The 26,643-nt window shown below is 42.9% G+C and overlaps 1 protein-coding gene across 1 annotated transcript in view; it reads left to right on the forward strand.

Annotated features, from left to right (window-relative positions):
- NYAP2 (neuronal tyrosine-phosphorylated phosphoinositide-3-kinase adaptor 2) overlaps positions 1–26,643 on the forward strand; it is a 540,181-nt gene that overhangs the window by 306,518 nt on the left and 207,020 nt on the right. The window contains 1 exon segment of the mRNA XM_029616771.1: positions 16,894–16,913. Coding sequence (XP_029472631.1) covers positions 16,894–16,913 — 20 coding nt within the window.

Raw genomic sequence — 26,643 nt, forward strand, 5'->3', positions numbered from 1 at the left:
CCGCTGTTGGTTTCATTCAACCTCAGGTTTTGGGGCATAATAGTAATTTAGAACATATTTCCCACTTGGAAAAGCAATGTGAAACATTAGGTAAAGGTGATACAGCACTGATTAAAGGGCAAGAATTTAATCAACGTAGGTTAGAAGCTTTAGAAAGTAATTCAAGGAGAGTGAATTTGAGAATTCTTAATTTTCCTAAGTCAATTAGTATTTCATTTATTGAAATGCTTAGGAAATGTAATGTGGAGGTACTTAAGGTACCACACAATTCTATTCCACCTATCTCTAAGGCTTTTTATATCTCTTCTAGGCCATCTGCTGTACCATTGAGTAACCCCCCTATACAATCCAATGTATTAGATAATTTAACAGCTATGCTCCAGGATTCTCAGGATGATATCGAGGGCTTTGCTACTTTGTTGGTGGTATTTGCCCTGGAGCCTGATAGAATTTGGACCATGAAAATGTTCTTTCATGCCTCAGACAAAAGGGTTTTTGTCCAACAGCTTGCAATATTTCCTGACATAGCTAAAACCATACAGCTGAGATGGAAAATGTTTTTGCAAAAAAAAAAAAAACGAGTGTTAGATATGGGTGCTTCATTTTTTCTCCAATTTCATTGTAAATGTGTTGTTAAATTGAGCACTCTTAAATATATATATATATTTTTTTATCCAGATCAGTTAGACTTTTTTGGCAGAACAGAGAGAGACCCTTATCTATTTCTTCTTACAATTTGCAGATAGAGTCCGAGATTTAGCAGATTATAGATATTTTTCTGGTCATAATTTCCTCTTAGTGATGTTTCTGTTTAATTACAGTCCCCTATTTGAGGTCTTATTAGGACGATTGCTTAGTTTTATTTTCTTGTATTTTTCCTTGTTTCTTTTCTATGAATGTTTGATATTCCATGTATGTCAAGTTATGACATACATAGAATACATGAATGACATACATGAATATAAAGAATTAAAAAAAAAAAGAGGCATTCTAGGTTGGGGGAGGAAAACAATGTGTATACATCTGATTTGCAAATGCATGTGTTGTTATTTTGTCGCTTCTTTCTACAACTCCCCCCCCCCACACACACCTCCTCCCAATCACACAAATAGCAAGCAGCAAGTATAAGGAGGCTTTTAGCATGTGGACATGGGTAGTTTCTGATTGGAAATTTCCATAAAGTCCAATGTTTTCAAAGCACCCACTTAGTTTGGACTATTTGAAAATTGCCTCCCAAAGTAACAACATCTACCATCATAGCAGTCTGAGTGTTTCTTCCACTTCTGTTGAGAAGATTTTCAAAGATTGGCACTGTTGTGTATTCAATTACTACTCTCTCATTGGGTGAACTGAATGTGAACATTTGGAGCAGGTGAAAACAATATTGGATGTCTATCTCACAATACATGAGTGGTTATCACCCCGCATCCCATTGAAAAACATCATTAGAACTTGAAGCACAAATGGAACAATATCCTTGGCTAACTGTGATTTCTGAATCCTGCTAATATTATCCAGTAAGTGCATGGTAATGGTGTCATTGCCATTTCTTAATAGACATTTTGCAATACTGTAACCATATAAAGCTTCAGACTTTGCTCTAAAGAGGGTTAATGAACTTCTTGGGAGACATTTCATCTAAAGCATGCAATGTTTTTTTTTCTTTAAATGACCTGCTCCTCTTATCTTAATGCTCAGGAATCATTTCTTCTGTGAGATAATACAGTTGCAAATACTTTTACAAAAGACCTTTGCAGTTTAATCACTATTATTAGCTAGAGGATGGCTGGGCAAAACTTCAAGTGGTTTTATTCCAGCAGAGGCAACAATCACGAAAGCCATGCAGAATGCAAAGTGATAGAAACTAGTGCATTATTCTTTTGGTAATCCGCAGTAAAATAATGGTCTCAGACAGATCCTTGTGACCTTCTTGCTGTAAGCAGTATGTGCATTTTTGTGGCAGTATTCATTTTCTTTTCTGTGTATTGCCAAAGCATTCACAATGAGTATTATGCCTTCCCCAGAGGCATGGCCTTTTTGAAAAGTGCATTTCATTTGTTTGCATTCATATCTGTAATGTTAAATGGCTGAATTAATAGTCCACCGATGGATAAAACAATTACATCTGTGTGTATCTAAAATATAGGGCATTTGAAATTATGTTTCCATGTTTAAATATCAAACTGCTCAGGACAGGCTGTAACTTGTGATTTTCCTTCCTGCACATGGATCCCCATACTGTCATGCCAAATATAGCAGGCGCCAATTAGATTTTCTTAATAATAATCTCTGCTGAATGGCACTGGAAGACTTGGGCTTGATTTGTCCAGGGATTTCTATCATTCTGTGCCTCTAGGAAAATCCTTTGTAAATAATTCTCAATGTGGCAATATGGACAGAAGCAGTTCTTTGACATTGTCAGTAAAATACCTTACCTACCACCAAGGATAGTAGTTCGTGCAAAATAAAATTGGAAAGGATTAATATTGGAAGAAAGAGCTGGGGAAGCCTGAAAAGACAGGAAACCCACTCTAAGATCCAACCCTTGTTTTAAGTCTGTGATGAGATAATCGTACATCGCATTTGATTTATTTGTTGAAAGGTGGTATAGCAAGATTAATAAAACTAAACTAAGTTTAGGTCCTGTCCCACTCTCAGGCTGCTGGTCAGTTGCAGGAACAAATAGAATCTGTTTATGCAAGAGATGATGACAGATAAAACCTAGAAGCTCATACTGAGTAGTGTGGCAAGCAAGACAACAAGATGTTACCTGAGTGACTTTAGCTGGGATATTCAACGGGACTTATCCAGGTAAGTCTGCCTCTGAATATACCTGCCTAAAATTATCCAGGTGGCTTTACCTGGGTATCTTTGCAATTGTGATGTAGCCGACCAGATTTTCCAGCCTAATTTTATTCAGATAGTGGTAAATATTGGCACTAGTAAAATGCATATAGTTCATGCCCCTGGGTTTTTTTCTGGCTAAATTGTTCCCAGACATAAAGTTATCTGGGTATAATTTCACCAGCTGGCAGTGCAAGAAATTGAAATCTTGGGGTTTGATCAGGTAACGTAAAAGGTACCCAGAGAAGCCTTTTTCCAATATTGACCTTGTAATGGTGTACAAATTATAAAAGAGCACAGGAAACAAAAGAGAGTGCTCATGATCACAAAAAACTGCAGAAGTTCAGCTGCTGGTGAGGGTTTGTTTTCCTCTGTGAATAGGGAGTAGCCCTTTTTTCTCTAAAGTTTGGTCTATCAGCTGTTTATAAAAAAAAAGTCCTTCCCCTGACTAGAGACAGAGGAGGCTAGCTAGAGAGGGCCAGAGCTGCTTGAGGACATGACACAAGTTTTCCTTATACAAGAAGACCTGATCCCAAGGGCAAAGACAGATTATGCTTTGTGAATTGTTTGGCTTATATGCAACTTTTTCAGGTAAAGGAAATGGATTTGTTGTTTGTTTTCAACTATTTCCAAGGTAAAGATAGCTGTAGAACAGTTACTGGCAGCCTGTTACAGTGCCCCCATGGGTGAAAGATGCTTCTTACTGGGATAAAGTCACTGGGCACTTGGCCAGCAGTCTGTGTGGTGTAGGCAGTGATGAGTCATATGGAGTGTTGCTCACACTGACAGTAACTTTCAGTGGAGAGCGCATGCACCCACATAAGTGCATATGTGAGCACAAGCACACATACACTGGAATTTTAAATTGTCCACACAAGTGCGCGTGTACTATTTAAAATAAGCCTAGTGTGCGTATGTGTATTCCTACTTTTAAGTGGTTACATGAGGAAATGTTATTAGCGTATCTTTCCTTAGGAACTTGTTGGCTTTCATATGCACAAGTTTGCACATTTTCAAACATGCGCTCGTGAAGGAAATAACCAGTTTGACCAATCCAGCAGTTTGCCCAGTCTACCTAGGTCATCAAGAACCCTCTATTTCTTGAGCCTGCATGCCCTCCAATTTATCCAGACCCCTCATCCAGCCAGGTTTTAGCTATAATGATTTTTTTGCAGACTTACACCTGATAAAGAGCAGAAGTCAATATGGGCAGGTTACAGCCCAATGCGTGCTGCATTCACTGCAGAACGCCCTGCCCCCATCCCAAATCCGCCTCTTTATTCGTGCATTCTGTTGCTTGCGCACACACACATACGGGCACAATTTACCGGTTTTAAAATTAGAGTTGCTTGTGCTCGGCCCATATACTCGTATACATGGGCCTTTTAACTTGAGCAACTCTTATAAAATTCACCCCACAGTAGTGGGATTATTATTATTTTACTATAGGAGTAAAAAGTAAGCTGATCCTTTGTGTGAAATTCCCCATGTTTTGAAACATTTTGGACAATAATTAATTTGCCTGCATTGGTGCAATCACTGCGGGTAGTATTTACCCATGGGATTTGCAAGAATAATCAAAGCAAAAGTATATGTGTGCTTTTGCTTTGATTATTGCTGTGGGAAAGAGTACCTGCAGAGATTTGCACCTGCTGTAATTTTTTAAGTCAAAACAATGCACATAGATTGAAAAATCCAAAATTACATGCACTGTTGTCTCCCCCTGACCTAACCCGTATCCTTGGGAACATCCCCCACAGTATATGAGTAAAAGTATGTGCGTTATTGTTCCCCAGGGTGAGCAAGTTTCAAAAACCGATTTCCATAGGTAAAACACTGTTTTACTCATAGAAATGATTATTGCATTCCCTATTTTTACTATATCTTGAAAGTTCCTATTTCATTAATTTCCTCTCTTTTGTGGATAATGTATCTGCTTTCATATCATTAAACGACAGAATATCGGTTTCTTTCCACGTATTTCCTAATTATAACTGATGGCCCTTGTAAAAGTCATTAGATGTAATTCAATCCAATATATATTTTATGCTTGTGTGTGTGTTTTATTACTTTAATCCCTTCTTAACTCTTTTACTTTCATTCACTATGGGGTAGATTTTGAAAGTTATGTGCGGGCTTAGATTTGTTCATGCAACCCGAGTGGATGTTTTAAAATCCAGGGTCGGCGCACGCAGGGGGGTGCACAATTGTGCAACCTGCGTGCGCCAAGCCGAGCAGCCGGCCTCGGAGGGAACATTTTTTCCGGCACCCCACATATAACCTCTTTTCCCTCCCTTCCCCTACCTAACCCACCCCCCAGCCCTAACTAAATCCCCCCTACCTTTGTTCAGAAAGTTATGCCTGCCCGAGGCAGGCGTAATTTGCACGCGCTGGCCAGCTGCCGGCATGCCATTCCCTGGCCCGGGGGCTGGTTCGGAGGTCTCGGCCACACCCCCAGGTTGGCACCACGACCATGGCCCCGCCCCCAACATGCCCCCCCAAACAAAGCCCCCGGACTTACGTGCGCCGGCGGCATAAGCAACATATGCGCGCCGGCGTGCAAGTCCCCTGCACACGTAAATCCAGCTGGATTTACGCACACAGAGCTTTTAAAATCTGCCCCATTATTTGTATATCTCTTTTAGAAATGTGGTGACCTCTTTAAAAGAGGTTAAAACCCTAGTTCCATGAATCAGTGTACATTTTGCAGCTTTGTCAAATTCACTTTACTTCTTTGAAAGGAAAAGCTGCATTTGTAATGAATTCTACAACAGATTCTGGGAAAATGCTAATTCCCTTGCAACTCAATTCAGTCTGAAATCCACCTTCTCAAAAATATTGACTTTTCAAAATGTTCACACGTTCCTCATCTCTTTTGTTTACTAGTTATAGAACTACTAGAGCTCCAACCTAATTTTAAAATCATTTCTCTTAACATCAGAGGTCTTTCCAGCCCCATTAAGTGGACAAGAATTTTGCAATTTCTAAAGAAGCAGAAGGTACAGTTGGCTATGCTTCAAGAAACACCCATAACTAAAGTCGAATGAGAAATTAGTCCAAGATTGGGTAGTGTGGGAAGTATATGCTTCCCATAATTCTAAAAGTAGGGAAGAGTGCATCTTCATTCATAAAGCTTTTCCATTTATAATTACTTGCACATATAGAGACCTGGATGGTCGCTATGTTATACTGGAAGGTACAGTACATGGGGTGGATCTGACATTGTTAATGTCTATGGCCCTAATTGTAATGCAATTGACTTTTATACGGTTATACCACTTTTTTGGGGAAACTCCAAATGTTTAAAGCTTCCTCTTTGGTTATAGGAGGTGACTGGAATGTATCAACTTTCAGATTGATCACTCACACTCTCTACAGTCTACTGCAGGCCTGCCAGGGGCTTTGAATAATGATTTACATATTTATTTGGTTGATATTTGGTGAGAGTGGTTTCTGAGTAGCAGATATTATACTTATTAGTCCTCCAACTTCATACCGATAGTCAGATTGACGATTTTTTTATGCAGTAGACATCTTGTGCCTAAGGTTATTGACTGTGATGCCCTCATTTCTCTGATCATCATCCTATCAGCTTAATTCTACACTTGATCAGAGATGGAGTTGGTGGGGTGGGTTGGCATCTCAATCTTTCATTTCTTAAAAATGCTGATTTTTCAGATATGATTTGAGTGGCAGTGAAAGAATGAATTCCAGTTCATAATCTAGTGATAGAGTTTTCTCCATTATTAAGGTGGGAGGTCTATGGAGGAGGATTATTTCTTACACTAGTTACAAAATAAACAATACTTGAATGTTCAGATGGCTCTTATTAAACAGATTAGGAGTCTGGAAATGCAACATATATCAGATTGTTCTACTAAAACTTACAGGGCATTACAATTAGCTAGAGCTGAATTGGCAGCTATTCAGAGTTAAAAAGGTAGAAAAGAGGATGCGCTACTCTAAACAAAGATTCTATGAAAGAGGAAATAAGCCTGGCACTATGATGGCCTGTCTTATTAAACCAAAACTGAAGGGTACGGTGGTTGGTTCTATTAAGGGCCCAGATGGTACCATTCTCCACAGCAGATAGTGGCTTGGCTCCAAGACCACTTTGAGCAGTTATATCAAAAACCTAGTCTAGCTTCAGTTAAGGAAATTGGTACTTACCTGTCACAGTTGCCCATGGGAACAGAAGAAGCATTGTCAACTCCAATTAAGCTAGAGGAGGTTATGTAGTCGATTCAGTCCTAATAAAATTCTGGGGCCTGATGGCCATCAGCTGGATTATTACAAACATTTTAGGGTAGAGCTTTCCCCATTATTATGTGATTTATATAATTTTTTGGGGGACCCCAGATTCTCCCACTGGAACATTGCTTGATGCTTTGATTACTTTGGTTTATAAATCGGGAAAAGACCCTCTGGGCTGTAGTTCTTATGGACCTATCTCTCTCCTGAATGCAGACCTTTTAAATATCAGGCCAAGATTCACCAGCTTTGTATGGAAAATGTGATCCCTTGTTTGAGTCATGCTGATCAGACTGGGCTCATTGAGGGGTGTCAATCCACGAATAACACAAGCAGACTAATGAATGTAGTGCATAAGGCCAAATGACTTGGGATTCCTGGAAAAGTGCTTTTATTGGATGCTGACAAAGCTTTTGACTGGCTGTCCTGGAGTTTTATGTTCACTGTGCTCAAAAAGATTGTTTTCCCTACACGCTGCCTTCAATGGATAACAGTTTTGAATAGGAACCCATGGGTGCATTCTAGTTAATGGGCAAAAATCTGAGAGTTTTTCTATTGCTCGTGGTTACCCTCTATCACCTCTTTTGTTTGATTTGGCTCTGGAACCCCTTCCTCAACTAAATTAGGGATAGGATTTCCAGGTAAGGATTATGAATATAAAATCTCTTTATATGCTGATGATATTCTTTTGTTTCTTATAAATGTAAATGGATCCCTTCTGTGCCTTGTTAGCAAATTGAATTAATATAACCGCCTTTCTGGGTACATGGTTAATTACACTAAGTCCATATGGAGAACTCCCCTTGCACTGTGTGAGTTTACACAGACTCACTCCAGCTTAAAATATTTGGGAATTTATGTTTCAGGTAACCTTTCTGAGCTATACAAATTAAACTATCCCAAGGTGCTTAGACAGGTTTTGCCCCTTTGGACAGATCTTCCATTTTCGTTACTGGGATAGGCATTCTTGGTCAAAATGGTTATTCTCCGAAATTGTTATATTTATTTCAACATCTTCCTTGCTTGGTCCCTCTAGGAATGTTCAGGATCCTCTGGAACTTTTTTTCCTCTTTCCTTTGAAAAAGGGGACCATTCCCAATTAGTTTTAATATGCTACATCTGCCCACAGACCATAGGGGATTGGCAGTGCCAGATTTATTTCTATATTATTTATCTGCCTGAATATTAAGTGTATGGGGGTGATTTCTGAATGTAGAGAGACTAGGATGGTTGGACTTGGAGCAGGCACAGTTTTTCTTTTTTTTTTTTTTTTTTGGGGGGGGGCTATAATTTGCCAGCTGTCTTAGATTTACCTTCTGGTGCAGCGGTAATTTCCCAGTTGTTTCAGATGCATCCCCTAGTGGCACATGCATATAAAAATTGGGGTATAGTCAGCAAGTTATTGAAAGAGGGCTCTGAGGTACTCTCCCCCGAATCTCCACTGTGGGATAACCCTCAGTTGTCCTCAGTTACTTTATCTTTAGACATGAAGCTCTTGTTTGCAAAGGGCCTTCGCTTTCTAGATCAGGTTTGACAGGGAAGAACATTCTGCTCTTTTTCAGATCTGCAGCAGAAGTATGAGATATCAACACACACCCAATATGTATACTTAGGGATGTGCAGAGATGTGCTGAGAATCTGGAGGAACATGACAATATTATGTTCCAGAACTGGTCTGGAAAAGATTGTTACTCAAAGGCTTGAGTTAACAGCTCGAGTTACTCAAAGGCTCGAGTTACTCAAAGGCTCAAGTTAACAGCTCGAGTTAACAGCTCGAGTTTATTATTTCTTGCAGGATGAAACCCAACTTTTAGAAACGGATTCCTCAATGATCCAGAGCTGGAATCTTGATTTATCAATACAGTTAGAGGAGGATGACTGGAGAATTATTTGGTCTTCAACTCTTAAATGATCTATTTGAAATCAAAATAGAGAATTAATGTTTAGACTCTTAAATAGAGCTTATAGATATCCAGCCTTTTTTTTTTGAAATTTAGTAATTCAAGCCCTCTTTGCTGGTGGGGCTGTGGAGAGAACGTGCCTTAGATCCATATGTGGTGGCATTGCCCAGTGGTCTGGAATTTTTGGTATATGGTTGGCAAGGAGATGAAAGCTATTTTGGTATTGAAACCTTCTTTATGTTTATTGGGGCGATGGGATGTTTTAGACTTTGATAAATATTTCAAATTTTTGATGTGTCATCTAGGGATGTGAATCGTGTGATCGATCATCTTAACGATCGATTTTGGCTGGGGGGGAGGGAAATCTGATCGTCATGGTTTTTTTTTGTTTTTTTTTTTTTAATTGTAAAAAATCGTAAATCGGGGGAGGGCGGGAAAACCGGCACACCAAAACAACCCTAAAATCCACCCCGATCCTTTAACACAAATCCCCCCACCCTCCCGAACCCCCCAAAATGTTTTAAATTACCTGGGGTCCAGTGGGGGGTCCCGGCGCGATCTCCCGCGATCTCCGGCTCTCGGGCCACGGCTGCGTTAATAGAAATGGCGCCGGTGGCCCTTTGCCCTTATCATATGACAGGGCAAAGGTAGCACCGGCGCCATTTTGGTTCCTGTCACCCGACGTCACGAGTGCAGGAGATTGCTCCCGGACCCCCGCTGGACCCCCAGGGACTTTTGGCCAGCTTGGGGAGCCTCCTGACCCCCACAAGACTTGCCAAAAGTCCAGCGGGGGTCCGGGAGCGACCTCCTGCACTCGTGCCATATTGCCAATATTCAAAATGGCGCCATTTTGAATATTGGCAATATTCAAAATGGCGCCGGCGCTACCTTTGCCCTCTGGACTTTTGGCAAGTCTTGTGGGGGTCAGGAGGCCCCCCAAGCTGGCCAAAAGTCCCTGGGGGTCCAGCGGGGGTCCAGGAGCAATCTCCTGCACTCGTGACGTCGGGTGACAGGAACCAAAATGGCGCCGGCGCTACCTTTGCCCTGTCATATGGTAAGGGCAAAGGGCCACGGCGCCATTTCTATTAACGCAGCCGTGGCCCGAGAGCGGGAGATCGCGGGAGATCGCGCCGGGACCCCCCCACTGGACCCCAGGTAATTTAAAATATTTGGGGGGGGGGTTCGGGAGGGTGGGGGATTTGTTTTAAAGGGTCGGGTGGGTTTTAGGGTTGTTTTGGTGTGCCGGTTTTCCCACCCTCTCCCTCCCCCGATTTATGATTTTTTGATGATAAATCGGGGGAATTGTTATTGTATCGCGGCTCTAACGATTTTTGATGATTTAAAATATATCTGACGATGGTTTTAAATCGTCAAAAAACGATTCACATCCCTAGTGTCATCTTCTCCATGTTGCTAGCATCACCATAGCTTTCTTTTGATAAGGAACACCATCTCTGGCTCACTGGAAAGCGGTTGTGGCAGAAATAACAATTTTGGAATGGATTACTTATGGCCTTAAAAACAAATCTGAGGGTTATGAAAAGGTTTGAGCTAAATATTGGCTTTAGAACATAAGAACATAAGAAATTGTCATGCTGGGTCAGACCAAGGGTCCATCAAGGCCAGCATCCTGTTTCCAACAGAGGCCAAACCAGGCCACAAGAACCTTGCAATTACCGAAACACTAAGAAGATCCCATGCTACTGATGCAATTAATAGCAGTGGCTATTCCCTAAGTAAAACTGATTAATAGCCATTAATGGACTTCTCCTCCAAGAACTTATCCAAACCTTTTTTGAACCCAGCTACACTAACTGCACTAACCACATCCTCTGGCAACAAATTCCAGAGCTTTATTGTGTGTTGAGTGAAAAAGAATTTTCTCCGATTAGTCTTAAATGTGCTACTTGCTAACTTCATGGAATGCCCCCTAGTCCTTTTATTATTCGAAAGTGAAAATAACCGAGTCACATCTACTCGTTCAAGACCTCTCATGATCTTTTATTTATTTATTTATTTTATTTATTTAAGGTTTTTATATACCGGCAATCATGAGAACATATCTTGCTGGTTTACATGAAACGGGAGTGCATTAAATACATCAAACTAGAACTGAGGTGACCGAAGGTACAGTTACAATTAACAAGGGTAGCAAAACTTGGTGAAGAGGAAGAAATAGGAAAGAATAAACTGGTTAAACGATATACAAGGCCTCTATCATATCCCCCCTCAGCCGTCTCTTCTCCAAGCTGAACAGCCCTAATCGCTTCAGCCTATCCTCATAGGGAAGCTGTCCATCCCCTTTGAAGAAGGTTGGGACAATGAATGTGATCCTTTTTGTTATGTACACTTTCTGCTGGTACTATGTATCTATTCACTCTCATTCTTGCTCTGTGGGTTACACTACTCATGTATCTAATGTGTGTATTTTGAGGTGTCTATAAATATTTTTAAACAAAACTAGAAGAGTTATAGGTCATAAGATTTAGGTAATGTGAATGTCCTCACATATTTTTGCTGTTTGACTTATTTTAATCATTCATTTTTGTCAGTAATATACATAATAAGCATTATTATATCTATAGCTATCTATATATATATATGCAGTATACATAGTCCGGTTTTGTTGGGGAATACAATGGATTGTACTGCATGGAACAAAGTGGACTATAATTTTTGAATGAACATTTTAGAACATTGTTAACTATTTCAAACTTATCTTGGACCTAGTATTCATGGTGTGCTAAAGAACATTTCAAGGTTTTACAAAAATCCTTGTAAGGGCACTTGGACTTTTATTAAAATTAATTATAAGATACTGTGGTAATATACTTGTTTAAAACATTTTAGTGTAATGTACCATTCCTGCTCCATGTTATTTTAATTTTATAGCTAATTTTTGAATAATAAAAAAAATTACATTTTTGTGCATTTAATACCAGTTCGTATTATAGTTTAGAAAAATGTTCTGTATGATGTGTGTGCCTTGTGTGTGTGTGTATATATATATATATATATATATATGTAAAAATTATATATGAGCAAAATCATATATAGTAAATAGAATAAGAATATTGGGAAATTTCTTAGACCCTTATTAATAGCACATTCCTATTTGCTTAAGCTTAATATTGTATTTTTTCAAATCCAGATTTGAAATTAGTGTTGTCTGAAGTGAAAATCAGGGCTGTAGATAGACAAAGATATCAGTATACCTCAAGGCTCTAAAGATGTCTTTAACCTGTCAATCATGATCTTAGACTTAATGGTCTTAATAGAGTGATTCATCTTGAGAGATACTCACTCATCCATTTTCATGCCATTTTCAGCTTGCTTCCTCCCAAATCATTCAGCTCATGTATTTCAGTAGATATTCACCCATAATACTTAATATACACATACCTTACAGTTTTGTAATAGTGTGTCATTCATATTAACCCACAGACTATAGTCTTAAGAAGGGCAATTATAAAAGCCATATCTTCAGGAAGTGGGTTTTTATAAAATTGTCAGCTCATATAGGGGTATAAGCATGCGCATACAGCCTATGGGCATATTTGTACCTGCATATTAGAGAGACTTTCCTGGGGACAGGATTGGGTAGGAGATACAGCTGTAGAATCAACTGCAGGTAATACACTGTAACTGGTGCCAAGGCAGAGGGCTCCTGTCCCTGTTATCTCTTGGGCACAGAGGAACACAGGGAGGGTCACAAGCCACACAAGGCCCTATGATTGGAATAGATGTACCTTAGGGTTTTGTTCACTCTGGGGTTCTTTTGCACACCAGTCTTGTCACTTGAAAAAATCACCATTCGGACTCCTGTTGTTCAAAATAAAAGCTTTTACTGGCACTGAAGACAGGAAAACAAAGTCCAAAAGATTCACCAGCATCATATTGCACTAACAATAACACAAAGTCCAAATCTAATACAAAAAAGATAAATTCAGTCTCTTTCCACAGAACATCACAGCCTTTCCAAAAAGTCTGCAGCAGGTAGGTACTCGTCCTTCCTGGACACTCCCGATACCTTCAAGTGGAGCAGATTTATTCTCTCTCTCTCTTTCTCCTCTCAATTCTCACTCACAGTAGGACCTCTGACCCAATTGTAAGGTCAGTCAGCAACTCCTTAGGACCTTCTTCTGGCAGGCAGCTTCCCTCTGATGCTCCCCAAAGGACAATCATCAGAAATACTATTTCTGAAGGAATTGTTTCCTCCTTGGGCTCCTCAGACTCAGAATTTACACATGAACACTTCTTCCAAGAACATACTGGACTCTTAAACTTCATCTTCTGACACCCCTCTGGATGAGAGAGACTTCACTCCTCCTGATCATTTCCCTGTAAAGGGAAAGAGCTCTGTAAGTGTCTTCTGCTTCTGACTTGTTTTAAGGCTGACTTCTAATCCTCTGACTGCATCACATGAGTGCAGCACTTAAATTCAGATGGACTATCCCTCCCAATGGAGAGTGGTATACATCCTTAACATACCGGCACTACATGGACATCACTACAGAAGCAGGATCTAATGAGGCCCCCGATATGCACTGAGGGACATTGGAGCAACTGAAGCCACTGCTGCCATTTTTGTAAGGGGCAAAACTATTTTTGCACTGTAGGGGGTAGATTTTCAAAGGGTTACGCATGTAAGATACGCGCGTAACCCCGAAAACCTACCCCTGCGCGCGCCCCGGGACGCACGTATGGGGCTTTCAAAAATGGGGTGGTCTGGGTGCGGCCCGGGGTGGTCCGAGGGTGGTCCCGAATCCACCGGCACAGCAGCCTGTGCCGGGGATGGCGAGCCAGAGCGTAAGTTTATGCCTGCCTTGGGCAGGCGTAACTTCGGAAACAAAAGGTAGGGGGGGGATTTAGTTAGGGCTGGGGGGTGGGCTAGATAGGGGAAGGGAGGGGAATAGCAAAAACAGTTCCCTCCAAGGCTGCTCCGATTTCAGAGCGGCCTTGGAGGGAATGGGGAAAACCATCGGGGCTCCCCTTGGGCTCGGCGCATGCAAGGTACACAAGTGTGCACCCCCCTTATGTGCGCTGACCCCGGATTTTTATAACATGCGCGTGGCTGCGAGCGCATGTTATAAAATCAGGCGAAGAACAAATTTACGCCCGCGCGTATTTTTTAAGATCTGACCCTAGGTGTTCTATTCCCTGCATGATCCCAGTTAGTCAAACAGTCCTTTTATAAAGTTTTCAAGCAAGAAGAAGGTGCAATGAGGAAAAGAGGACTGAGCATGCTCAATTTAGTGTATGTACTGGTTTTTGTAGCATCCACACTGTATTAATGATCAAGCGGATATAACAAAGAACACCTATACTTTTGGGTTAGCATGTTCATCAAAAAAATGCTTATGTGGAAGGTAAGTTTTAGCTCTCATGCTAAAAGATTTAGTGCATCACATATTAAGTAATGATTTAGTAAGCATGTTAACAGTTTTAGTGAGTGTATGGTAAAAAATGTTAACTTGAGTTTTAGTGCATAGTAGGGATGTGCATTCTTTAAAATCAAATCCCAAAGGTGCAATGAATATTAGAGATGTGAATCGTGTCCTCGATCGTCTTAACGATCGATTTCGGCTGGGAGGGGGAGGGAATCGTATTGTTGCCGTTTGGGTGTGTAAAGTATCGTGAAAAATCGTTAAAATCGTGAGGCCGGCACACTAAAACCCCTAAAACCCACCACTGACCCTTTAAATTAAATCCCCACCCTCCCGAACCCCCCCCAAATGCCTTAAATTACCTGGGGGTCCAGCGGCACACTAAAACACGCAACTAAACCCCCTAAACCCCCCCCAAATGCCTTAAATTACCTGGGGGTCCGTAGCGGCGGTCCATAGCTTAAATTACCTCCGTAGCGGCGGTCCGTAGCTAAATCGGGGGAAGGGGGAGAGCAGGAAAACCGGCACGCTAAATCGTGTAGTCTTCAGCCGGCGCCATTTTTGCAAAATGGCCGCCGCAAAATGGCGGCGGCCATAGACCAAAACGATTCGACGCAGGAGGTCGTTCCGGACCCCCGCTGGACTTTTGGCAAGTCTTGTGGGGGTCAGGAGGCCCCCCAAGCTGGCCAAAAGTTCCTGGGGGTCCAGCGGGGGTCAAGGAGCGATTTCCTGCCGCAAATCGTTTTCGCACGGAAAATGGCGCCGGCAGGAGATCGACTGCAGGGGGTCGTTCAGCGAGGGTTCCTGACCCCCGCTGAACGACCTCCTGCAGGTCGATATCCTGCCGGCGCCATTTTCCGTGCGGGAAAACGATTGCGGCAGGAAATCGCTCCTGACCCCCGCTGGACCCCCCAGGAACTTTTGGCCAGCTTGGGGGGGCCTCTGACCCCCCACAAGACTTGCCAAAAGTCCAGCGGGGGTCCGGAACGACCTCCTGCGTCGAATCGTTTTGGTCTATGGCCGCCGCCATTTGCGGCGGCCATTTTGCAAAATGGCGCCGGCTGAAGAACTACACGATTTAGCGTGCCGGTTTCCTGCTCTCCCCCTTCCCACGAATTTAGCTACGGACCGCCGCTACGGAGGTAATTTAAGCTATGGACCGCCGCTACGGACCCCCAGGTAATTTAAGGCATTTGGGGGGGGTTCGGGAGGGGGGGATTTAATTTAAAGGGTCGGGTGGGTTTTAGGGGGTTTTAGTGTGCCGTGTTTTCCTGCCCTCCCCCTTCCCCCTTCCCCCGATTTACGATTTTTTGACGATAAATCAGGGGAATTGGTATTGTATCGTGGCCCTAACGATTTTTGACGATTTAAAATATATCGGATGATATTTTAAATCGTCAAAAAACGATTCACATCCCTAATGAATATAGTCATTCTTGACTCATTATGAATGTTTAAAAAATAAAGGCCTTCTCTAGACTTCTGGCACTATTATCTCCAAGAAATCCAGCTGGGGCCTCATCAGCCCTCAAGAGTCCTCTCCAGACTCCCCTCCCACCAGGGCTTCCCTGGGCTCCTCCAAACCCATACCTGACGCTTGGAGAAAAATTACCTGGTCCACCCTGGAGTCCAAAGGGCAGAAGCGAATGCCCACTCGCTCCTGCCCTGGCTAGCAGTACATTTAAAAATGGTGCCAGTCACATTGAGACTAATGTCAAAGTAATATCACTTCAGCACCTGTCCAGGTGTAGCTGGCACCATTATGTTGAACGGCTGCATATTGTATAACCGTACAACATAATGATGCCAGCCACACCAGAAACAGGCATTGAAGTGATGCCTCTTCTACACCAGCCTCAGTGCTGCCAGTATAGTTTATAATATTCCATGAGCCAGATCAGGAGCAAGGGGGCATCGCTCATGCCCTTTGGACCCCAGCGGGGGACACATGAAGGTTAAGTAGGGACGGGGGAATCTTCTTGGTCCTGGCAATTTTTTCAGAACGTGAGAGGGGGTTGGAGTGGCCTGGAGAGGGGTCTGTTGGGTTTGGCTATGCCCAGCCAAGTGGGCCTGGGCACTGATTCTTCTGTTGTGTGCAGAAGAAAGGCAGGAGAGGGCCAGGGAGGCCCTAGTTGGCATTCTCTGGAGTAGGAGTGAATCTTAAAATCTTAGGAAGGTTCTTTTAGTTCTTGTTTTGTTTGTTTGTTTGTTTGTTTTGGGGGGGGGGGTGCTTTAAATTTCACAAAGCACAAATGTTGAAGTCATTGATTTCATTGAAGATTAATTGAAATGGCTTGTCCCTAGCTCCAATGAAAGAATTGATTGCACTTTTAATTAGGTCAGGAAGTACAATTTTTATCAGTGGAATGCCATTGGTTAAACAGCCATACATGATCTTGCCTGACTTTTCATCACATTGAAAAAATGACCTGCAAATTAAACACAGGAGCATTGAACTGAATAGACTGATGTCTTATGTCAACATTCCTAACGATATAATTATTTTGTAGAATCAACTGATGAACTGAAGGTAGAAGCCACAGTACTGAACCACTACCAAGCTGGAAAGCAAAGAAGAAAGAGGGGGTCATCATGAGACAGTGTCCTCAAGGGAGCCAATAAAAGCTCAGGAATGGGATGGAACACCAGGGCCATCCATTGTGTCCAACAGGTTGGGAAGATCATCCGTCAGTCCCAACAATGCTGGCAGAACAATGGCTCTGGTAAGTATAGTAAGAATATAATTCAACTGGAAACAGAAACTCTTAAAATGAACATTCTTTAACTGCATAATATACTTGCAAAAAATGTGCCTATTGCTTACATATGTTGTAATTTCATATATTGTAGAACATAATTCAGTTTTTTTCTCCATTCTTGGACTGCATAAATACTTTCACTTCTAAGGCTTTGAAAACTGAGCTACAGTCAATAATTGAAACCACAGAAATGATAAACTTGATCTAGGTCAGACATCAGACCTAGATCAAATCAATTTCTTAAAAATTAAGAAAGTGAAGGTGTCCCGTTTCTCTGCAAGAGGCTTTAGGGTACACAACCATTCCAAATTTAGTTTAACCAAGATTCTAAACCCATGAGAAAAACACATGGGCATGCATTGGGCACATGGGTAACAAATGCAAAACAACTGAATTAGCACAAGTTTAGCACTTGTGTAGTGCCAATCTTTAAGACCTTTTCTAATAATCCCCCCTAGGAAATTCAAGACAAGGAACCCTGTGTTTTGATCATTTAGCTGAGTCAGTAGTGGGTATTGCATTTCTGGAAGCATCCTTTTGTCTATCCCTTACCAGGGAAAATGCATGAAACAGAATTTATTGGACAGGGTGGCAAGAGGAAAGTCAAGCGAGCGCAGTCCACTTCACAAGATATCTTCTATTTTAACTAAGTAATCTGGGAATAATTGTACCTTAAACTATGAAATAGGTACTGTGGTTGCCAGATAGGATAGCCAAACTGGATATGTAGAAATAAAGGTCAGTAAGCTTGTTGCAGATGAAACCTTTTTATTGGTCTAACAATGCAGAATCTCACATGCTTCTGGCCACTGCAGCATGCAAAGCTGACCTGGGATCTGTGCAGCAGCTGGAGGCCTGACAGTAATGATAATTACACCCCATTCAGGTGCAGCAATCTTTTTTATTGCTAACATGGGCCTGTGAATCCTTTTCCACATGCCTGATGTTTTACAAAATCACACAATAATGTTGCAGCTTTGCATGAGTTTGCATTGCAGCAGCTCATTATTGTCAGATTTAGATAAATGTTCTTATGCAGCAGACTACGTGCAAACGTTTACTATTGTGAAGCCCACTTTTGCCAAAAACTTTGCAAAAGGGGCTATGCCCCAAAATAGCGCAAAGTGCAGGCTTTTAGCATTTTTCTGTGTTTCTGGATGTTTTGCACCATTTTTCACCTAAAGCCTCTGCTTGGAAAACGATTTTGCAACTAAGTACATCTGCCTCTTGTTAAATTAGTCCACAGGCATTGCCTGTGAATCAGAATGATAGCAGGACTCACAAATGCTCTGACCTGAGGGTGAAATCAGGGTAAAGCTATCAACAAAAGCGCAGTGCAGAGGCCTCAGGTTTACAATTACATACCATATCCCTGAGTTTTGAAGAGTGTTCTTCTAAACCATTTCCTTTGCTGGATCTCTCCTCTTATCCGTAATCCTCTTGTGTTGCACTGGAGATCCAGTCCACTATGTCCAGGATGCAGGAGGCGAAGAGGTGACAGCAGCAGCTTTGTGAGAGGATGCAGCCCCAACTATGGCTTAGGATAGAATGGTTCCAGATTTGAGCTGGTGTCAACAGCTGTTCAACCTCCCTCACTCATGCAACAATTGAAACAGTTTTTCTTGAAGATTTGAGAACTGCTGCCAAGGCTGCTGCTGTCTTTTGCTAGGGTAGGGCAATGGCAAAATGTCCTGAGGACTCTTTCTGCTATGACCCTAGAGGACATTTGGAAAGCTATTCACAGAGTTAGTGGTGAGCTCCAGAATTCAGGATTTAGCAGTTTTCTTGACAGATGTGAACACTAGACTTTCCAGTTAGTAACAAGTTTAGAAGAACATTTCTGCTTAGAGCTTAGAGACAGATGATCAAATGTTTAGCTTACAAAATCATTAATGCTGTCATTGCTAAGGACAAGCTAACCCTTTATTGAAAAATTGAAAACCTAGAAAATAATTCAAAAGCTAAAATGTCCACTTTATTAAGGTTTCTCGTGTTTTAAATAGCTCAAACTTCGAGCTTTTCAAGGGCTCTCTCATGAAAATACTTTTCGTTCTTTTATGGATTACAGTATATGTGGCACATCAAGGAATAATTTGCAAAGAAAAAAACCAAACAAAAATGTACTTTTTAAGACCAATGATTAAATATAAGGCGGAGTGTGAAAGTGGAATCATACTATACAATGAAGCCTATTATGAAGGTTACAATTCTCACAGGCTCTTGATGAATTGATAAAAACATTGGGCATACTGGTACCTATGTTATAGTTTGATATATTATTTTCCATAAAGTTATTGTATTTCTTTTCTTATAATCTGGGATTTTTACCCCATCTTTTTATATAATGCTCAAAACTGTCTACAGTACTTTAAGAATTCAGGTACAGTCAATCCATGCCCCAAAGACCTTACAATGTAAGTGAGTACCTGAGGCAACTAGAGCTAAAATGACTTGACCAAGGTCACAAGGAGTATCAGTGGGAGAAGTAAGATTTGAACTGATTTACCTGGTTTTTAGTCCATGAGCTAACTTCTAGGCTTCTTGATCATACTTTTGCTTTATTGCCTTTTAAGAAGATAGCTTGAACATTTTTTGTTTAAAAATATTGAAGTCCATATTCAGTAGGCCAGCGAGTGGTAAAATTATCTAGGTAACTGATCTGGATAACTTTAGGCATCCCACGGAATACACAATTTAAATTAAACAGCTATATTCTGAAATAGCCAGTTAAGTAAAAAAAATAAAAACTATCCCCTTTGAGGCAGCAGGCCTATCACCTCTCACTAGCTTCCAAAATACTTTAAAAAAACAGTCAGGGTATAGAACCTGATCCCCTCCCCCACAGCCCCCCCCCCCCATTAAAAAAACAAAGTCATAGCCAAAGCAGCTCTAGACCCCCCACAATATTTAAATTAAAGTGTTGGCTCTGAGACCCCCTCCTGCTCCTCCTCATTCTTTTTATTGGTACCCTCCTACCCAACTCAGACCCCCTAAAAAACCCCAAGACCGGTTGGAGTGATAGAATTGTACTACTCAAACCACATCCAGTGTTACTTTGACAACAACACTGGCAGCAATCAGCATACCCTACCAACTTTGCTGTAAGATAAGGCTCTTTTATTTATTTATTTAACTGGCTATGTTCTGAATGTAGCTGGTTAAGAGTAAGGTTATCTGGATACACATACCTGGATAGCTACAAGGCTGCTCTTTGGCATGACCAGACATATCCAGATAAGTTATCTTGATAATTCAGAATAATGGAGATATTTGAGTTATTTTGTTATTGGAGATTTGGCTATGGGTATGCGTTAATTATTTTTAAATTTTGGTTTGGGAAATTAACTGAACTGAAAAAACATTAAGCGGTAGATTTTAAATGGTGTGCGCGGGCGTACATGTGCGTGATACCAGGCGCACACATGTTATAAAATCCGGGGTCAGCGCGCGCAAGGGGGTGCACAATTGTGCACCTTGCATGCGCCGAGCCCGCTCTGAGCCGCACTGCCTTCCCCGTTCCCTCCCCCCCACCCCACCTTCCCTTCCCTCCCCCGCCCTTTCCCCCCACCCTTTCCCCCCTACTTTTTTTGTCTTCTTTTTTTGTTTCAAAACTTACTTCAGCCCTTCAGTAAGTTGCACGCGCTGATCCCTGGAGCCTCTGACCCAGACCTCCCCACCCACTCCCCGCCCCCTTCCCGCCCCTTTAGTAAAGCCCCGCGTGTTACACGCGTCCTGAGGCTTTACGCGCATTGCAGGACCTTTTGAAAGTATGCTCGGCATGCGTAAGCCCGGATCTACGCACATAGGGGTAGATTTTCAAAGGGTTACGCGTAACTCCGAAAACCTGCTCCTGCGCGCGCCAAACCTATTTTGCATGGGCTCGGCGCCGCGCGGAAGCCCCGGGACGCGCATATGTCCCAGGGCTTTGAAAAAGGGGCAGGAAGGGGGCAGGGTTGTGGGCAGGGTGCCGGTCCGGGGGTGGTCCGGGGGCGGGACTCAGGCCTCCGGCACAGCGGCTGTGCCAAGTGATGGTGCGCCGGCAGCTGACCGGCGCGCGCAAGTTACACCTGCCAGAGTCAGGTGTAACTATTGAAAACAAGGTAGGGGGGGATTTAGATAGGTCTGGGGGGTGGGTTAGATAGGGGAAGGGAGGGGAAGGTGGGGGGAAGTGGAAGGAAAAGCCATTGGAGCTCCCCTAGGGCTCGGCGCACGCAAGGTGCACAAGTGTGCACCCCCTTCCCCTTGCGCGCGCCAACGCCGGATTTTATAACATGCGCGCAGCAGCCGACTTTAGCGGGTACAAATGTACCCCGGTTAGCACGCACAAATGTACCCCACGTGCACAGGTTAGAAAATCTGCCCCATTACCCTTTGAAAATCCGGCCCTAATTGAACCAAAAAATCAAATCTCCCCAAAACTGAAAAAACAAATCAAACCAGAAATTTTGGGACTGCACATCCCTATATTTTTTTAAATAAGGGTATTACCTACAATCAGTTTGCCGACTTTTATTTCTATGTACCTTAAACTATGAAACCCTTAGCAATATCTTCAGTATTTTTAATGTATAGTATTCCAGACCAGACATAAAATACTGCTTTGCTGTTAAGTAGGAACTTTCTAAAGCACACACGGCATGTTATAGTTTGTTTATCCCAAGAGACTTCGGTAGGACTATCTTCTGCATTGAGAAATTGTCGAGGGCAAAGAGGAAGCATAGCAAGGTCATTTTGTGCTCCATCTACTGTCTCATAGAGGTATTACCCTTCATTTTAAATTGTAAAAGCAAATCAATGGCCATTTGTGATGTTTATCCAACACAAATAACTTTTAAAATTAACATCGAGAAGGCTTAGCAAAAATGAATAACTGAAATACTTTTCAGCACTTAAATTGGTTGCCATAAAAAGTCTGAATATTCATTATGTAAAGGTAACCCCACCCCGCTGTGCATGTCCTGCATGGATGGAGCCATAAACTCATTTGTAAGTTCTTTGGACAAGGGACCTTGATTAACTCTTTTCAGTGCCCCTTTCCCCAGGGTGTGGATCCTTTGGCTTGGGGGGAAAGGTCTCTTTTCGAGTCCCAGTGCAGGGGTGACTGGAATCCTTCTAGGTATTACTGGGAGAGGGGTAATCTCTGTTCACTGTGTGCTGAGTGCCCAAATAAACACCCTGGAGCCACTGGATTAGTGACCATTTTCAGCCCTGATTGAAAATGGAACAATAAATATGACTCCAGTACCACAGTCTTCCTGGATCTTTTTACACTCCTTTGTCCTCTATCTGTTCAGGAGTCTTTTAAGTGGGCAAGGGAACCATTTACCCTCCTGGATTAGGGAAATAGCAGTCCCAGTGAGCAAGGCAACCCTTAGATAGTTGGAAAAAAAACCCTTCTGTGATGCTTTCATTGTGTCAGGTCCAGGGTCCAATCCCTGAATGAGCTTTCCTGACCACTCAAAAACTCAAATAGAAGTTTAAGGTTATTTATCTTTAGAAATCCTGAGGCAGGGTTTGAACCCTCCCAGCCTAGACAGAAGGCAGAAGCCCTCCCCACTGAGCCAGTGACTCACTTTCCAAAGGCTGGCTTCAGAAGCTCATCTCAAAGTCCAAAGTCTGGCCCCATGGGCCTAACTGCCACCTCCCTCCGTACCTCTGCAATATCAACTCTTCCCCAAAGGTACAACCACCCACACCTGTGTGTTTGTCTCTATGGTTACAGGGGAAGCCACCAGTGTATATCCTTGACTCTGTGTCACCTGGGTTTTCTTCCCCCTCCTTCTAGAACTTTGGTTCCAGGGAGTTTTTGTTCCTGGCTTTATTCTTCCTACCCAGTCTAGCATAGGGATGTGCAGAGGGACGCCATACATTGCATTCGTGATTCGGATTCGTCGGGGAGCGGATACGGTGCATTCGGCCGCATGGCGCCCCGATGCATTAATACGGGGATTTCTATTTGTGTCCCAGCTAAAATTAAAATTAACTACAACCCCCCACCCTCCTGCCCCCCCCCAAGACTTACCAAAACTCCCTGGTGGTCCAGCGGAGGGTCCCGGAAACATCCCCTGCACTCACACACTCGGTGCCGATTTCATCATGGCGCCGATAGCCTTTGTCACAGGGGCTACCGGTGCCATTGGTCAGCCCCCTGTCACATAGCCATTGGTGCCATCTTGTGCTCCTACCATGTGACAGGGGCTGACCAATGGCACCGGTAGCCCCTGTGACATAGTATGGGCAAAGGCTATTGGTGCCATTTTGAGTATTGGCATCGGACGGCCGGAGTGCAGGAGGTCGCTCCGGGACCCCTGTTGGACCCCCCAGGGACTTTTGGCAAGCTTGGGGGGGCCTCCTGACCCCCACAAGACTTGCCAAAAGTCCAGCGGGGGTCCGGGAGCAACCTCCTGCACGCTGGCCATCCGATGCCAGTATTTTAAATGGCGCCGATTGCCTTTGCCTCACTATGTCACAGGTACCGACGGTCGGCCCCATTTGCTGTGTACTAATTCTCCATCAGAAGAGTCTAGCATTAAAATTCTGTACACATTGGCAGCAGAGCAGGCTAATTATTCATCACTGATACACTTGTTTACCTTAAGTCTGTTGCCTTTCAGGGATGGTAACCAGTGTGCGGGCGCACAGGAACGTGCATATACGGCTCGCACCAAAGGATGCCGCCATATTATAATATACGCACGAATATGTGTTCTTGGTATAAAATAGGCTTTACGCATATAAATGTGCACCCAATTTTAAGTGGTGGCATGCATGTGCGCACAAATGCCAGCTCTACCATGTAAATGGAGGGATTTTAGTAGATACACGTGCTGATGCAATTACCAGTTTCCCCAGTTCGTTCTCAGTTTTCCCAAGTAAGGGATAGGACTTCCTAAGGCCCCTAGTTAAACAGCCTCCCCTATACCCTGTTAACAGCAACCCTTAAATCCCCACTGACTAGCGTAGATTTTTTTTATTTTGTTACTTACATGTCATCCATAGCAGCAGTAAAGTTACGCAGCAGGGGACACCGATGCGAGCTTGTGCACGTAAATACTTATGCACCCATTTCATGTAAAAGTCCCAGAATACCCATGTCCTGTCCATGCCCTGTCCAGACCATGCCCATGCCTCGCCCCTTTTTTGCAGCTTATTTGTGTGCACACCAGGAGATACATGTGTATATGGGTGGCTTTGAAAATCCACTCGGCAGGCGCTGGCCAGACATACTCGCATATCTCCCAGTTCTGGTGCACGCTGAAATTTTAAAATTCACTTAGTGTGTAGATTTCTGCAGGCTGAAGAGCTGCAAGTACTATAATCAGTGCTTGGAAAGGAAAAAAGAAACATGAGCTCACTGGAGCAGAGAAAGAGTTTCATTGCAGTTCATTAAACGTAGGTGTGCCAGATAAACTCATGTATGTTTTACAACTTGTTCAGCATGCTACTGTGTGCCTACTAAATGGGCTACCACAATGGGAACATATTACAATGGTGCTGAGAGGTTTATTCTGGGCTACTGGTAAAATGGAGATCAAAATTTAGGCTCTTGGAGATTAATTTTAAACTTCTTAATGATGATAAGCCATGTGTTTTAAGGGATAATATTGGTTGATACATCCTTCTAGAACTTTTGTGCTCAGAAGGAAAACATCCGCTGCAGATTCCTTCAGTTCAGAATGTCAAGTTGCAGCAAACCGGTCCAGAGCATAGCATGGAATAAATTACTGGTAAAGTTGAGAGAGATGCAGGATATGAAGCTTTTTAGAAAATAGATTAAATCCATGTTTTTTGAAGAGACATATGGGGGAAGTGGATAGTCATAAGAAAGTGGTGATGTCAGTTGGTTATGCTTTTATGGGAGCAGAGAGGAGGCTGGAAATTACAGGCTGGTTAGCCTCACCTTGGTGATGGGAAAAGTATTGGAGACACTGCTGAAGGAAAGAATAGTGAAATATCTATAGTCAGAAGAATTGCTGGACCAGAGGCAGTGTGGATACATCAGAGGAAGGTCCTGTCAGACAAATCTGATTGACTTTTTAGATTGGGTAACTAAGGAATTGGATCGAGGAAGAGCACTCAATGTCATCTACTTGGGATTTCAGCAAATCTTTTGATACAGTCCCACATAGGAGGCTTGTGAATAAAATGAGAAGCTTGAGAGTGAGTGCCAAGGTGATGTCCTGGATTGCAAACTGGTTGACGGACAGAAGTCAGTGTGTGATAGGGATGTGAATCGTTTTTTCAACGATTAAAATTATCGTCCGATAATGTTAATATCGTCTTAAATCGTTATAGAACACAATACAATAGAAATTCTAACGATTTATCGTTAAAAATCCGTTTAAATCGTGTGTAGTGCGCACTAACAGACAAATGATACAAATTGACACTTTCCAGGTCAGTAAAGGTCAGTTAGGAATGAATATGTGTTCCTATTGGCTGGCTGCCCTCTTATCTATTGATGTTACCAAGGTGCCCACTGAGGTGATGGTTGGGGGGGATGGGAAATGGAACTGGAAACTCACGAACACCAACAGAAAATGAAACAAAGTGTTGACACTTCCCAGGTCAGTAAAGGTCACTTAGGAATGAATATGTATTCCTATTGGCTGGCTGTGCTCTTATCTATTGATGTTACCAAGGTTCCCACTGAGGTAATGGTTGGGAGGATGTGAAATGGAAACAGTTGGAAGCTTGACAAAAAAAGTAACGTGATGATCATCACTCATGTGACTAGAACTTGTTTGTTTATTATTTTTGTTAGCAGGCACGTGAAATGCTAGTGCATGTTGAATTTGCCAATCACTGCTAGTAATGCAGGGAAGGAGCTGTTTCAGCCTCACTATCCTCCCCCCCCCCCCCCACCCACACACCATTCACTGGCTGGGACATGGGGGAGGGGAGGAGTGAGGGTCAGGAAGCTCCCCCCTGTCTGTGAAGCCAGCCTCTCACTAGTAATGCAGGCGGGATAGGGCACTGCATGCAGGAAGATCACAACACCCCTGGTGGCAGGGTTAGGGCACTGTGTGCAGGAAGATCACAACACCCCTGGTATCAGGGTTAGGGCACTGTGTGCAGGAAGATCACAACACTCCTGGTATTAATAGGGATAGGGCACTGTGTGCAGGAAGATCACAACACCCCTGGTGGGATAGGGCACTGTGTGCAGGAAGATCACAACACCCTGGTATCAGGGTTAGGGCACTGTGTGCAGGAAGATCACAACACTCCTGGTATTAATAGGGATAGGGCACTGTGTGCAGGAAGATCACAACACTCCTGGTATTAATAGGGATAGGGCACTGTGTGCAGGAAGATCACAACACTCCTGGTATTAATAGGGATAGGGCACTGTGTGCAGGAAGATCACAACACCCCTGGTGCCAGGGATAGGGCACTGTGTACATGAAGATCACAACACCCTGGTGCCAGGGTTAGGGCACTGTGTGCAGGAAGATCACAACACTCCTGGTATCAGGGTTAGGGCACAAGTTCTAGTCA

Source organism: Rhinatrema bivittatum, chromosome 9 (assembly GCF_901001135.1).
Source record: "Rhinatrema bivittatum chromosome 9, aRhiBiv1.1, whole genome shotgun sequence".
In the NCBI taxonomy this organism is placed as follows: domain Eukaryota; kingdom Metazoa; phylum Chordata; class Amphibia; order Gymnophiona; family Rhinatrematidae; genus Rhinatrema; species Rhinatrema bivittatum.